Source organism: Colossoma macropomum, unplaced genomic scaffold, assembly GCF_904425465.1.
Source record: "Colossoma macropomum unplaced genomic scaffold, Colossoma_macropomum, whole genome shotgun sequence".
NCBI lineage: Eukaryota > Metazoa > Chordata > Actinopteri > Characiformes > Serrasalmidae > Colossoma > Colossoma macropomum.
The window spans coordinates 30,623,925-30,640,546 of NW_023494803.1; the positions used below are offsets into that span (position 1 = coordinate 30,623,925).

A 16,622-nucleotide genomic window follows, 5' to 3' on the forward strand; every position below is an offset into this window, starting at 1 on the left:
CCTGTGAAATGCTCCTACTTATGTTACTTGGTGAATAAGATATTTCTTTAACAGTTTTTTGTTACATATGTTTTCTTCGCTTGTGCATATTGCAGACAGCACCACTAATGTCATTATGTTGCGTGACAGAGAACACAGGACTCAAGATGTCTATCACGTCTAGATGATTTCATGTGTAACTAATTGTCTGACAGAACAAAACGTTACCTTGTCGTCATCCAGGCTGTCAGTATTTACCTGACCCTTTGCCTCAAAGAGATAAAGCTTGTATAACATATGGTATGTCCATTCAAACACACAGCACATGAAACGCTGTCCATTCAAAATGTGCCGGTCTTTATTTTCCATCAAAACACAGCACGTGCAGTACTACCTTACAGTGTGTGAGCAGTCGCCAGGGAAACAGCCTCACAGCGTGACTAACATGCTGATTTTATCAGCTAATGCCAACCTTTAACCCCTACTCTAGTCTGCGTGTGTGTTTGTGTTTGTGTGTTTATGATTGATGTGCTCTTCTGAGCAATATGAATCCATTTGGCTTGAGTCTGTAATAGACAAGAAATGCTTGATGGAATTAATTTGTAGGGCTGTAGTGTTAGTGCCGCTGCCCTTTGTGCTTTCTCAGCTTTATACCGTCCTTGTTTGTCATGTTCGTCATTGATCTAGTCTTATAAGTAGCTCAGGTCAATATTTCTTCAAGGAAAGACTGCATGCGTTTGGGAAGTCGTCTGAACTAAAGTGCATTGGCGGTGCTTCCAATTGATTCTGCAGTGGTTAATCAATAATAAGCATTTCAGTTGTTGACTTTCTATCCGCTTTTCCAGAGTTTTGCTACTGCTGCTAACTTCTTCAAACACTTAACTTTTTTGTATGTTTGGATGGGACCCTTGAAACTGTCAGCTGCACAAACAGCTCTTTCAAGCCACCAGTAGCTCTAGGTAATTATCAGCGTGATGGCTTTTAGGCCTTGGTTCATGCTGTACTCCTCAGTGTTGTGTAGTACCCCTCCCCCACATCCTGGCCTTCATAAACATGCTCTGTCCCAGTGTAAACAGTGAGGAGACACTGGCGCGCTGGCAGGAGGGTGGAAGCCTGGCCTCCACTAATCAGTTCAGGATCCACCACTGAGCAACGTTTCGACTCTTCTGCCTTCAAATCTCTCCAAGGGTTCAGTGAACAAAGTGGCTGTGTTTGCTTTGTAAACATTAGAGACACTTTCAAGGAATTTTCCAGAGAAAGCAGTTTTCTTTCTATCCATGTTTTTTTCGCTACTCATTCCTCAGTGTTTCATCAAACGAACCTTTTTGGTGTTACCAAAGCAGCTAGGGCTGAAAAATATGGTGAGAAATACCTAATGGCAATTTTTCAGACAAATATTAGAAATGGTGATTATTTTCTATGAATTTAGATCCAGAGTTGTTTATTTGGACACAAACACCTGCATGTCTTTTTTTGCTGGGCTGGGTTAGTAACTCTGAACTCTAGACTGCCAGTTTGGTCTAGTTGTGTTAATGGTTCACCAAAACAAAAAAAAATATGTTTTGGCTTCATGAAAACTAACAAATAGAACCAAGAATGAACTTTTATGAAGGCAGTTAACAACTTTCTCTGTTAACCCTGGTCTGAACACTGAAGCTGTGATAAATCCTCGTGCAAGTGCAAATCCAAGAGTTACATTTGTAATGAATAGTCAATTGCGAGAAACATGAGAAAAAGAAAAGCATAAATATGCATAAAGGAAAGCATTTGTAATGTCAAAAGAGTAACGCTGTTGCCAGTGCCACTGTGCTAATGATGATTTGAGTAATAATTGGTTTATATTCATTAAGGAAGCCCTAAATGTTAAGACGTGTAAGTCTCAATATGATGTATCTGTCCAATAGTACTAAAATATGTTGTATAAACCAAGCAAAATACTTCATTAATAAAAATAGGAAAAAATCCATCTTCTAGTAGGTTGCCATTTTTGTTATGGCTTCAAATGGTGTCTCTCTCTTTCTTTCTTTCTTTCTTTCTTTCTTTCTTTTTCTGTCTTTCTCTCTCTCTCTCTCTCTCTCTCGCTCTCTCTCGCTCTCTCTCTCGCTCTCTCTCGCGCTCTCTCTCTCTCTCTAATATCCACTGTGTGCAGAACAATGAGCTAAGGATCTAATTTAACTCAAATACATTATTCAGCCTTTCCTAATTTAGCTAGAGCATGATGCTTCCTACAAGTCGTATTTTCCATACGACTGATTCCAGTTCAACCATATAGCAACACCACCGTGTGGCAATGGTGACACACTTTGCTTTATATCAATAAGACATTTATATTTGATTTAAACATCATATTTTAATGGCATTAGACATGCTACATGCTTAAAAATGATGGGTCTTCTAGGGTTCTTTAGTAAAGAACATGGTACTGCATAGAACCATGAACACTGAAAGAACCCTTCTCATGATTAAATTGTTTTTCAGATTGATGGAGAATGTGCTGTGGATGGTTCTATATAGAACCTTTTTGAAAAGTATCAAACCTGTAACAATAGGAGAACCCTTATTGGTGCTATATAAAACATTTTCAAAAAGGTTCTGCATAAAACCACATAAAACCCTTTAATGATACAAAGGGTTCTTTCAGTGTTCATGGTTCTATATAGTACCATTTTCTTTACTAAAGAACTCTGGAAAACCATCTTTTTTTAAGTGTGTGCTTTAAGGTATGTAAGCCTTTACAGTCAGGGTCCCCTTTAATATCTGTGTAGTATGATTTGCTTTCATTGCTAAATATGCAACATTCTTCACGTGATTGATGCCACAAATGTCAGGTGGGGTTGGTCCAAGACCTGTTTATGATCCAAAGGCGTGCAGCATAAGTTGCGATGGTGATCTAGCCTGGCAAAAGTGATCCACTATTGTTAGATAGAAAATCCAAGGTTAAACTGATCCGAGCTTTTTTAGTTAAGAAGAAATCCTGCTTTGTGAGACAGGCCATTGGCGTCTGAAGTTTGCTTCTGTAGTTTTGCTAATGTAGCTAAAAAGGAATGGTGGTCTGTGTCACCTGTAATCTATGAGGCTAATGTAATCTTCTGTTTAGATTGGCTTTGTAGCTCTGCTCCAAAACTAAAGAAGCAAACTTTGGACAGCAAACATATCTTTACTAAATGACTATGTTTTGAGGATGGGGAATTGTGTAATTTTTTATTTCTTTTTTTTTTCCATAAACCATTGCTTTAAATATATTATATGCATAGGCAAAGCACAATGTTCTCACTGATACCTGCTGCTGGGTTTGCATTAAATATCACATTGTGGACCCTTTAGCTGCACGCTGTCTCCTTTACTTTCAATGCTTTCGTGTGAGAAATCTGCATAATTCCCCATTTGTATTGCCACTTAAATGGGTGGGACCTACTGAGATGAGGTTTACTGTGTTTTGATAGTCAATGCTCATGAATTGATATAGCTCATTAGTGCAGAAGCAAAAAAGATATAATGCATGGCCATACATTCCCCTCAACGTGGACTGTGCCTCCCACGTGCCTGCAGAGGTCATAAAATCTCCCTCCATTTCTGCAGCACCAGCTCTGCATTCAGTGCACCCAATTACTTAGCCCTGCTTTCATTTAGCTACAGCATTACGTCATCCGCTGGCGGCCTGTATTTTTAGCCAGTAGATACCATTGGCCTGCCGCAGATTGAATTACCAGCCTTTATTCAGGCTGATAGATGAAGCCTGGACTACCCCCCTCAGTGCACATCCCAGGGTGGGGTTTGAAGTGGAGACCATCAGAGAATATGTCAGGGGCTGTGGGGACTCCATCATGAATGTATTTATTTGGTCCTTTCTGTGTTTGTGTTCTACTGCTGAACACATTGGTCAAGACTGATTCTACCCTAGCGAAAGCATTAGAATTTAAGTGGTCCTGATAAAAGCATCTGATGGAGTGTTTCTTTCCCACAGAATAGCCCCATTTTTAGCCCAGTTCAGCCAAAGGACAGCCCAGGTAACATACGGACATGTGGTAGTAGATCAGTTTTATGATGTACTTCAATGCTGTGTAGAGATGAGGCAACTCCACGCATACTGAACATGTCCATGTGCTTCTCTAGTGTTGAACACAAGCAGAAAGCCCATTTATTTTCATGGCTTTGTTCTTCTTGGACAGAGCCACATGTAGCATTAAACCAGTAATGAACTCTGGTCATTAAAGATCTTTTTTGAGATTTTAAATCATTAAACAAGTAACCGAATTTTATACATGTCGTTTAAACAACTAATAGCAGATGTTAAAATGAAATGTTTGATCAGTCATACTAAATATTTCCATATTTCCAGTACTCTGTTCAACCATTCTTTTTAAAAATGTCTCATTGAATTATGTATGTGTATGTGTAATCAGTAAAGAAGTCAATGTTTACTGTGAAGGAGTCGATGTTTGCTATAAAATTTGCTTTAAAAATGATAGTAATTATGTGATATATATATGCACAGAGATGCAGAGGAGTGAACTCTCTGCCCTTTTAATCACAGAGGCAGCAACCTGGGAGGCAGTCGGCAGTATTCGAGCACATATGCGAGTGTAAGAGAGTTCATAGCTGTAAAAATATTAGAGGACAGCAAAATGTTTATGCCATATACATCACATACAGAGCTGAACAACCTGTGGAAAATATCTAATTGCATTTTTTCTGACTAATATTGTGATTGCAATTTAAATGCTATTAAATGTAATTATTTTATATTAATTAATTAATTAAGACCTATTTTTTCACCAAGATCAACACATCCATGTTTTTTGGACTTGAAGGGTGCCAGTTCACTAGCTTTCACGTTCGCATCAGTTTAACATTGTGATTTCAGTATGAAAACGGTGAATTGTTCAGCCCTACGTGCAGCACAGTAACATCATCTATGAAGCCTTTAACAGCACCACAACATGAAGCAGCTCTTCAGACACGTGACCAAAATGCTAACAGCTAAGTGCTAATCACTGCAGGATACAACCTAATAGCTCACTACAACTGTGAGTTAAGCTCTGTGAAAGTGAAGCTAACTTGAGTACACAGTTAACAAGCGTCATACAGGCCTTAACAACGGTTTGTAAAGGATGCTCACTTTATTCATCCACACAACAGCAGACAGAATCTAATGAATGAACTTCACTCTCTGCTCAGTTTCTCCTGTACATGCAACATGCAGAATGGACCGCAGTGCAATGCTTTATTCTCCAACACAGCCTTTTATGTGAATAATAATAAATAATGAACAAACCCCTAAGTAGAGCACATGTTTGCTGTGTTGGATATTATAAACATAGCACTCTCTTGAGTGCAGTATTAGTTTTACTCATGCATAAACACATGATGTAAGAGTAAATGTATGAATATAGATATGGCCATCTCTCTACGGATGCATGTATTACCACAAGCTTATATACAATATGACGCCTGCATCAATAATTTGAACACCGCCCTAGTAAGTAAGCATCCTTTAGGCTCCTGCTGGGACCAGAGGCGTGTACCACTACTGCAGGTGTTCACACAGCATGGAGAAATCACATGCACTGCTTACTTACCACATTTACTTTGCTACAGATGGGGGTGGGCAGTAGGCCAAAAATATTTTATCACAATACTTTTTTTCACGGTTCACAGTATGTATCACAATATTTTGTTACAGAGTCTGCCATCAAAAACAGTGATTTTTATTTGACTTTTCTGACATATAATTTGTATAATTATACTATCTTTGTAAAGAAACATGCAGTTGGTCAGTGTATGGATGATATCCACGATATGCCCAGAAAAGACTATTATTTATCACTATAACAAAATGTATCAAATTAATAATGATAAAATATTGAATATTGCCCACCTCTACAGAACTACAGAACATCCATTTGTTGACATTATAGTGTTATATTACATAAAGTGAATACTGACATTCCTCTTGTCCTCAGAGCTGAAAGATAAGCCTCGAAGATTCACGTTTGTTGGGCTAAGTCAGTGGAAAAGTTCTCTTCTGAGAAGATTCTGTTTTGCAGGAGGTTTTCTGGCAGCACTATTGGATGGCGCCTCTTGCTTGATTGACAAGGCTAAATGGCACTATAGTGGGTATTTCCAGTAAGCTGAGATGATGGGTAATGTGGAGAGAGCTTCTATAGCCAGAATGTATATTTGTGTTGCCCCACTCATCTGAATTCACTCATGGAAACATGTACTCACAGCATGTACGAGCTGGTGGTTGCAGAACATAAAGATTGCAAAGATCATATCCAAACCACACTGTAATATTATGTACTGTGTTTCACTCTCTGCAGGGTTGCCAGCTATGAATCGGCCTATAGATAATTCCATGTTCTGGAGGAGATGTCCAATTAACCTTTAATTGATTTTTCCTACAGGCTCAGCTATATGTGGTAATTGCCAGCGTTGTATGAGACGCAAGCAGTTTCTGCCACCACAGACTGCCTAGAGAATAAGAGGCTGAAGTTTAAATGGAAACACTGCGGTTTAGTGAGCCTTAAGTAGAAAGGTTGGAATGCCAGCAGCATGGAGGAGAAACTCTGAGTCAGTGTGTTTGAGTCAGGAGCTGGTAGCGTGGAGAGAAGTGGAGAGCATGGGAGTGAGAGAGGAGAGGGGGGTGGAAACTGGACACTGTTGAGGGAAGTACTAGTCCCTGTGCTGTCCTGGAAGCATGCCTGAGTACTGACATCACTGCTGGAGCAGGAACATCCGCTGCTTCCCCCTCCATTCAGTTATTGTAGACCCATATCAGGTTTATTGCACCACCAGACAGTTTTGTTAGCTCATTTAGAACAGTAATTCATTTATCTGATTACAATTCCATATATGCCTGTTCTTATCCAGATGTCTGCTGTCTCCAGATTTGATTTTTTAAGGGGGATCTGTGGAGTATCTATTTTTTATGTTGATGCCAGAGGAACTGTTGCATTTCTGACAGTGAACATTTTTACTTCGTTGGTTTACTAAAAAAGCACCCTGTACTGCTTTATCATCATATGGCTCACTTTCAGGCAGAATATGATGCGCTACAGAAAGTGTTGGTGGCCATGTTGCTCCTGTTGTCTTGTTGTGCTTTGAAATAAGAGAACTTTAATGGTGGTTGCAAAACTACAGGAACCACAAAAGGACATAACATAATAGTCAGTGAAATTAATAATATTTCATAGGTACATTGTTGTACTGTGAAAAAGTCAGAATTCCCTGTCTAAACTGCCATTGGGCTCCTGTATCTCAAAGATTTATATATCGTTTATCGGATGGTGACGGTTTTGGTGGTCTGCTAGGTCTGTTAGGAGTCCCATTTTCTCTATATCTTTTAATACTTTTTTAAAACTTATTTATTTTCTTTTGACTTTCCCATTCCATTCCTTATGCAAGTATATTATCTCCTTAAAAATATTTTCTGAAAAATGAATAAATTATACTTAATGCCCATTTTGACTGGAAATTACATAAATGAAGGGTGGTTTGCATCATACTGTATATTAATTAACCCATTAAGACTAAAAGGGTCCATATATGGACACATGCTTCAGTTTCTAACTTTCATAACTTGTGTTATTGAATGTTATTGAATGATCTGATAGAATTTACTAAAACAATATTTTTAAATTCATATTTCATCTTTATTTTCATTTTAAAATAAAAAATAGTAGTAAGTCTTGGGTTCAAGGTAAAGGTTGGTGATATGGCCAACATGTAATCACAATGCTTCAGGAAATTTTCATGATACACATCTTGATGTTTTTGTGACATCTGATAAATTGGAAAATACAAAGTAGTGCCACATTTAAAAATGCATAAACTACAAATGATTTATATTCAGCATTTCGTATACCGTGCTGCATTCAGTCTAATAAAACATAATTAAGCGAATCATGCTCACTATGTAGGCAAACATGCAGTTAGGAGGTGTCTTAAAGTACTAATGATATCCACAATATGCTCATAAAAGCATACTGTGATGTAATTTATCACAATGACAATAGCATTGTCATATTACCATGCCCTAGTTTAAGGGATTAAGTTAATTTATTTAGTTACAGCTGGTTCCTTGCCCTGTGGACCTCAGTACAGTAGACCTGCAGAACCCTCAGCCTTGGCCTCCAAACTGAGGTAAGAGTGAGCAGGTACTCAGTAAACCAGCTGCTTCTGGGCTCCCCTAATCTTGGTGGATTTCATCTTCTCTCCGAGGGTGTTCAAAGGGACACTGCTGTGCTCCACACACACAGAGCTCTGCTCCTCTATTGTTAACCCGCAGCTGTGGGGAGAGAAACGGGTTTTAGGTGCCACGTCTCTGCTTTCTGACATTACACACAGCCTCTGGAACAAAGGGGGAAGCCTGAACCTGATCTGCACACAGTGTCACGCGAGCGACACTTCTTACACTCAAACATTCCCCCAGCCCAGCCCCCTTCTTCTGTGCTCAGCCCTATCCCATAAATGCATCCCCCATGCTTAGGCACATCTGGTGATGTCATGCCATGTTTGATGTGAGGTCTCTAGAGGCACAGACGAAGTAAACCCCCCTAAATTCAGCATCACACTCCTGTCATTAAAGCTATAGATCTCTGTGCTATACTAATGGCCTATTAATTCAGTAATAAATCACTGTCACTCACTCACACTGTCAGTGTTTACATCTGACCGACCTCTGTCCCACTTAGAGTATTAGCATTAGCATTTGTCTTCCTCCTTTTTTCTGTCTTTCCTCTAATTCATTTGTTTTTATCTTGTTTCTGGTTGTCTAGATGTGAAGAAGGATTGGTCAGACCATGCGTTGTGGTGGGAAAAGAAGAAAACATGGCTGTTGAAGACCCATTGGACACTGGATAAATATGGGATTCAGGCTGACGCCAGGCTGCTCTTCACACCTCAGCACAAGGTACTGCGCCTGCAGCTGCCCAATATGAAACACATGAAGGTCAAGGTGAACTTCTCTGACCGCGTCTTCAAGGCTGTGTCTGACATCTGCAAAACTTTCAGTAAGTGCAGCTTTTGCTGTTTTTCTTTTTTATATATGTAGAAAAAGAGATTGTTTTATGGAGGGCTGTCCTACATATACATGTCTGTGTCAATGGTTTGGATACATTTTACCTTCTTCTAAAACGTTGATGTTTTCACTGTTAATTTGCAGTTGAGTAAGAAAAATAACTGCCAAGTTAGTTGACTGTTCTGCTTCATGTTCCTCAAAGTGTCACATTTGATTGGAACAATTGCTAAAAGCACATATTGAGAAAAAGTGGTTTAAATACTTGAAAAGTTTGTCCTTTTCTCCACTGTAGAGCCGAAAGGTTCCCACAGCCGTAATGTGCTGTTCCGTGCCGGTGAGAGACAGTTTTGGTTGGTTACAGTTTCTTGTTCCATCTAATGTGGTGCTTAATCAGGACCAGGATATACCAAAGAAAAACTATACACAACAGTGGTTAACAGCTACACACACCACAGAACATATTTGTTTCCAGCTCCAGCATCGCTCACTTAACTTTGAACTCTTGCATGTGACTCTTTTATCCTCCAAACATGTCTTATATGGGCATCACTTGGCTGCACTGTGGTGAGTGGCACTTGTGGCCTGCTAACTAAGCTATCATTAGTTTAGCAAAGCAGGTTACAGCTTAAAACACCACAGAACGGGTTTGATTTCAGCCTGCTGTCACTCTCAACACTGTTCGCTCATGTGCGCGCTCTTTTATTGTGTACACTTGTAACAGCAAGTTTGACGGAATCAAGCCTGTACTGTGGTGTGTGGCACTGTTTGGATCTGTAGCCCACTAACTGAGCTAAATAGAAGTGCTACTAAGTAAGAGAGAGGTGCTGGCCAGTGTTAGGCTAGCTATCCAAACACCACAGAACAAGTTTAATTATGGCTTTCTGTCACTCCAGCAACAGTCATTTGAATTCACTTCCTCAGATTTGAGCCATTGTCATCTAAACTTGTATCAGCATGGCGTGTGTTACCCAGCAATCAGATCTGTTCTGTGGTATGTGGTAATTCCGGATGAGGTGGCATAATACCAACGTAAACGTAGAAGCAATCAGCGAACTTCCAGGTCATTCAGTCATCCCACCAACGCTGTTGTGGAAACCGTACCAAAATTATTTGTTCCATGTCGAACATGTGTCTGTGTGGAAATGTGACTGAAATGAATACTCCAGTTTAAATTTCCTAACAGCCAGATTGGCCTGTCCTTACGTCCAAATTGGCCTGTCAGTGGTGGAGGCATAAATAGCATTGCCTATTTGACTAACATGAAATCAAATAAAATCTTACATCAACAGTAAGGTATTTAGCATAGTGAGCCATGAGGTGTTTAGCACAGTGAGTCATGAATAATTGCTGTGACCTTTTGTGTAGCTTTCTAATACAGTGTAAGTGTACATACCTGCTCATATTATTTATAATTTATAAATTACCATACAGGCTAGCTAAAATAAAAACAATAAAGTTGCTGGTTGCTTGTTTGGAATAAAAATCATCTTTCTGATCTTGGATCCAGTTATGCACCCAAGCGGGCTTTGGCATTATTTCCTCTGTCGCAAATACTGCCACAAATATTTACTTGCGATATTGACTGTGTTTCTATTAACCTAAAAACTGCTTATTCTTTAATATGCAGCTCGACAAAAAAAATTTATATTAAAATCATTTTAGGCAGTGTTGTAACCTCAGTGTTGTGTTTTTTGCCCCTCCTTTTTTAATTTATTGGTTTCATATAATTGAGTCATGTAATAGACTGTCATGAGTCATGCTGCTCTGTGTATTGTGTTGAAATTTTGAGTCTTAAACAGTCGACATGCCCTTGGACTACTGCTTAAAACTGTTCCAAATCCTGTTTTGTATACAGTGCTTACTTGGTATCTTTGTGTGCATGTTTAACCCATGTGACCCTGACTAGCAGTTAAAGGTTGAATTCGCTCTCTATCAATATCTTGCATTGTCAGTGCTCTGGACCTGCTGAACTTAGGGTGAAAGGTCACACACTGGAGCCTTTTGATTGGTAACTTCCAGCTGCCTCGCTCTTTCAGATACTAGGCACATCTGAGATGGGTGTGTTCTCTTGTTGATGCAACAGATGCCATGAATTCTTATTCAACATTTAATTAATTTTTGTAATGTTTCTTGCTTAACTACTTTTGCAGTGTATAAATTGTTAGATTTGCAGCTACACCCTCCAGGTGTTTTGGTTGTCAGAGAAAACTGAATTATCATTATTGTTTTTTGATATGTTTTATTTTTTAATATCTATGCAGATTTTCCATGATAGAGCCAGTAACAATGTTTGGTGGTAAACAACTGATAAAATATGTAAGCTTGTTCTGTTTGTTGCTACACTAATATGGTCCAGAAGAAAATATCTATGTACTTCTCTATGTTTGGCATGCCTGTACCTCTGCCATAATAAATCTATTTTAGCTTCAGAGCGATTCAGGACAAATTGCTCTTGGCTGACTTTACGCATGCCTGAGTGACGTACGGTAACTTACAGTGGATGGAGACGCTCATTTTGTACATCTAGGCTGTACACTTTGAAGGAGCTGGTAACCTCGCATTTAATTTCACTTCACAGCATCAGTGGCTTCTGTTGGATATCCACAGAAGTGCATCACAAACCGTGCTCTATTTTTCCCTCTGATTTTTTCCATGAGCTGTGTGACAGAAATATCACTGACAGTTTCCTTTGCTTGCACCTTTTGCTAGCTGTGCTGCACAGCTTTAGAACGGAGATGGTTCCAGGAAGTTTACAGCAGTCCAACTGGCCGCAGCTCCAGACAGACACAGTGCTGGATTCTTCTTGCAGCTGTGCGTGAGACTGAAACAATGACCGGCTCACATATGCTGGCCTGGCTCTTTGTCCCTCACACTCTGAGTTTAATTTGCTGAGAAATGGAGCGTTTCTTTGTCTGTTCCTTTAATCAGTTGGTCATGCAGTAGCAGATTCCCAGGACTTCACTCCACCACTGCAGTGGCTAATGGACCATTTCTGAGTGACTTGCACTTTTGAAAGGCCTGTGATTGTACATGCTGCAAAACTACCATGTCCTGGAATGCTGCTCCTTAAAATCCATGTAGGTCTCAGTTACACTAACTCTAAAGAGACCAGTTTGTATCACTGAATAGTCGGTTTGTGATGGGCAAGCGTGTGAGCCGCCTGAAATCAGTTCACAATCTGAGCGTAAGTAATAGTGTCTTCACTAATGAACGCTTAAATTTCGTTCACCCAGACATTTTGGCCAAAAATGGTTAAAAGTGTCACTTTTGGTTTTTGACTGAAAAAAATTGGTAGAAAAAACTTCTAATAGATTAAATTTAATTCAATTGGACAATGCAATGTCAGATCAGAATCACTTGATCAGAATCAAATTATTTGGATGATAATGAAAAACATTGTTTTTTTGTTTTTTTTTCATTTTATTTACCTGAAGAGTTTGATCAGCAGCAGATGAACAGTGAGGGGTGGGGGGGAGTTGACAGCACTCCAGAACTTCTCCATCACGTTTGATATCACACAACGTCCCACTCGATATGCAGAATACAACAGAACAGAAGCAGAAAGCACCCTTGTTACCCTGTACTTTTGTTTAATTTATTAAAAAGGATGAACTGGCAAATTGAGAAACACAAAACAAAAAACTTTGGATCAGATGATTCAGCCATTTTCATTACAGTGCATTACTGGTGTTCCCTCTTGGCAGATTTGGTTTGATTAAAATAAACCAATGACCTGAGGAACGTAACAATACAGCTGTAAAATGCCTCCTTTACAAACAAATGACCAGAATTACTTAGGACTGAAACACCCTGCAATTACAGTTATCAAGGGTCCTCCTTCAGTTTGGCTCAAAGAAGCACATCTGCAGAACTGAGATGTCAGTCATAATGCATTAGGTAATGATGAACTTTGGATCCAAGTGCTTTCTCCAAGGTTCTTGTAATCACTAGCAGTTTCGCTCTTGCCGAATTCCTGCGAATGCAGTGCAAAAGGGCAATCTGTTTGACTTCCTGCTCCTTCTCTTCTTCCCCTCACTCAACAAATGGCCTCTTGTGTGAAATGTCACAGAAATATCACTGAAGTGACAAGAGTTTAGAAGCTTAGCCTTAGTTCTCCTGCTCTGGAGCCCACACACACATAACAAAAAAATTAAAAAGGCACTTTACAGTGGTGTAATACAGCTAGCAATAAGTATCTTAATCAAAGTGAGGTTATTTATGTGCCCCACACCTGTATGTATTGTGCGGTTTTCAAATGTGATTTAAATACTATCACGAACAACCAACCAACAGTTCCAAACATAATCAGGGTTGATTTCAAATGATTTTAGGAATAAACAGTTCTGTGGGAAATCTTTTTGCTCTGAGTAGAAAAGAGGAAGCAAAAGGGAAGTGTAGCTGGCAGTGTGCTTCAGTTTGGTTTGGTGCTAATGACATTGTCGCTGGGGATGTCAATAGCTGTGGAAGCATGGCTGTCAGAGCCCGTGGTTGCTGATGGATTCTAAAGAACAGTGTCACTTCTTTTAGGATTATAACCCAAATGAACGGCTTTGCTGCTGGCTGCGCTGTCTCGTCTCTGTGTGAGGAGACTGCAGATGGAGGGCACCGCCAATGACTTGCGCATGACTTGGTAGAGCTGGGAGCCTCAGATGCTACAAAGAGGCTGCTCTTGTTGGCCTGCTGAAAGGTAATTTAGCTAGTGGGGCATTGAGCCTTAATGTTAGTCATGCAGCTTCATTTAGCGGCTCCAGCAGGTCTTGCTATCCCTACACTAATGCCTTTAGTGTACCTCTTTTTGAATCATACTGTAATTGAGAAAAGGCTTCTGTTTTGGTCCGGCTGACCTATACACTGTTTGGAGTATAAAGTCACAAGTTGTATTGATTTCACAGACTCATAACTCTGCACGTAGTCATGTGCCATTACATTACATTTTCAGGCTTAGAACCTGATTCATTGAGTTCAATCTCTTTACTGAAATAGTTTAACAGTCCGACCCAGTGAACTGTTGTAAGTGAATTCTCTACTAAAACCATGTCTGATGAAGTGACACATAGCAGTGAGCTATCTCAGTTTATATTTGTAAGACAGATTAGTCTTGAATCAGTTTTGGAAGCTGTTAAAGCTCCAGTAAGGATGGAATTAGTTTGTAGCTAAATCTGGTACATTTTTATTAATAATACTGTTTAACCAAAATGTTTATTAATGTTTCATGTTAAATTAATAAATTTAAACGATTGATCTGGAATCATTAGTGTTTCATGACCGCCTTCCTAATTGACAGTTCAGTGGGCAGTAATGGCGTAATTGGATCAGTGCTCATGACCAGTATGTATGGTCTTATTGGGGGTCTCAGGACAAATCCTTTTAAAATACTTATTTGAGCCTTAGATGGCTTGTTGGCAGGCAAATCCCGATTGTGAAAAGTCACCAGATCATAATAGTGTGTTTGAGGTTTTGAGATGGAAAAGGATGTTTGTTTTGTATACTTTCTAATCCAGCAGTGTGCCTGGCTTTGGAGCGTATCCTCACTCGGTTAACAGGTGTTCCAGGCTATGTTGTCTTGGCAAACCGTGTTATGGCCTGCATTCTTGTCATTACTTTTGCTTTCTTTTCTTGCTTTCATGTGACGGATGAAAAGAATATCTCTGTCCGTGTATTATTTAGCCCTTCTCTGATGCCAGAAGGGTGGAGAGAACACTACTCTCATCAAACTGGCTGCTGCTCAAACAGGTGCCTCGGCTTTCAAGTGCCCAAAAGAGCTCCTCACTATCTGTGCAGTTTAGTGCAGTGTACCTGGTTGATTACCTTTGCCCTGCCAGCAACACCACTGCTTTAGGATTTAGTTAGGTTGTTATATTGTGTGAAATAAACCATTGTCCTGTCAATCCTCTGTGTCAGTGTTTCCAACCTGGTCCTCATGGCTCCCTAGACAGTCCACATTGTTGCTCTAACCTAACATACAACACATAGGGATAAAGGAAAAATGTAGACTGTCCTGGGGGCTCTGAGAATTGGGCAGGGGAATTTTGTTAAAATGTTCGTATAGGCTAAAGCTTACAGTGCTAGATTAGCTTATAGGCCACTGTTTTTCTAAAACGTAGAGAAACCAGTGAACAGCAGTAAGTGGAAAGCTAAACTTTTCCTCAAGACAAACTATATTGTAGTGGAATGACAGCAAAAGGCTACAGTCGTGGTGCAGTTCAGTTATATTCATGTGTGGATGTACTACTGTCTTCTTCTGGTTTACATGAAATAAACAGAAATAAATCAACAATTGAACAACAGGTATTTAAACTGGTGGTAAACGAGTTTTTACGATCTCTGGGGGTCATTACCCTGGTAACTCTGTTAACCACCACTCAGCACAGGCCTAATTTAAGCCCTCATTCATGGACCATGGGCAGAGACGTTCTGTGCATGGTGGTCAACAGCTCAACATTTACTAAGATGTGCTATCTGTTGCTTAATATGTGACATTTTGTTACCCTGTTCGACAAAAGACTTTTAAAGCAGATATGATTTTGTGCATCTTAAAGGCGCGGACAGTATGTTATCTGACATCTAGCTTGATGGCCGTGAATCAGCGATTCCTGATACCACGATCAATCAGCTCAAGTGAGGTTTGAGACAGAAAACTAGCGAGAGTTGATGCTCGCTTCTCATTACAACCTTTTCCTAAATCCTTTTCTCATCCTAGCCTTTTCACTGTCTTCTCTGTCCAGCTTGTCGCAGCACCCTTCTGCTCCTTGCTTGCTCGCATATGGCTGTATAAGGCCAGACGAGAGAGAGAGAGAGAGAGAGAGAGAGAGAGAGAGAGAGAGAGAGAGAGAGAGAGAGAGAGAGAGAGAGAGAGAGAGAGAGAGAGAGAGAGAGAGAGAGAGAGAGAGAGAGAGAGAGAGAGAGACAGAGAGAGAGAGAGAGAGAGAGACAGAGAGAGAGAACACACACCACCATCTGGTAGTTCTTAAAACCTCTGGAATGCTTTTGCTTTAGTAACACAAACTAAACAAGCAATTCTCGCCAAGCCAAGAAGTCCCCCCTCCCTTCCCTGACACACACACTCATTCTCTTCTCTGGCTGTGGAAGAGTGAGGGAGTGCAGGCTGTCCTGCAGTAGTGCTTTTAATGCAAAGTAATGAAGAGCCAAAATTCTTAGAACAGAACAGAGAATGCCAATCAATAAAACTCCTACGCCAGAAGTGGCCAGATTCTTTCAGATGCTTTTGTGTGGACAAAAAGATCCAGACGATGTCTCAGCTGGAACTGCAGACGCTGGATATTTATCCTTTTAGATACCTGCTGGCAGCACCTTCCACTGCTTGAAAAGCATTCTTAAATGTCAGAAAATTCATTATTAATATTGATTGATGTGTCTCCTCTCAGCTCAGCCAAAAGGAAAGTGGAAGAGGAGTGGGTCTGCTTTAGCCATCATGTCCTGAACAATTCACTTTTTCTGCTCTGCTTCTCTGCACTCTGCTTGTATTTATTACGTTCAGATGCCCTTTGAACATGGAGAGGACCTCTAAAGGGTCATGCCGTCTTGAGTAGGCTGTGAGGCTGGAAAGCTTTTGTTTTCAGAACAGATATTTGGTGGTATAAGCAGTGCCTGTGTGTTTTCT

General features: G+C 40.0%; 1 protein-coding gene across 5 annotated transcripts in view; it reads left to right on the top strand.

The window, feature by feature from the left end:
- Positions 1–16,622, top strand: part of fermt2 (fermitin family member 2) — a 45,627-nt gene that overhangs the window by 8,986 nt on the left and 20,019 nt on the right. For all 5 annotated transcript variants that reach the window (XM_036593924.1, XM_036593923.1, XM_036593925.1 and 2 more), the window contains exon 3: positions 8,760–8,993. In XM_036593924.1, the coding sequence (XP_036449817.1) occupies positions 8,760–8,993 (234 nt within the window). The remainder of the gene's footprint in view (positions 1–8,759; positions 8,994–16,622) is intronic.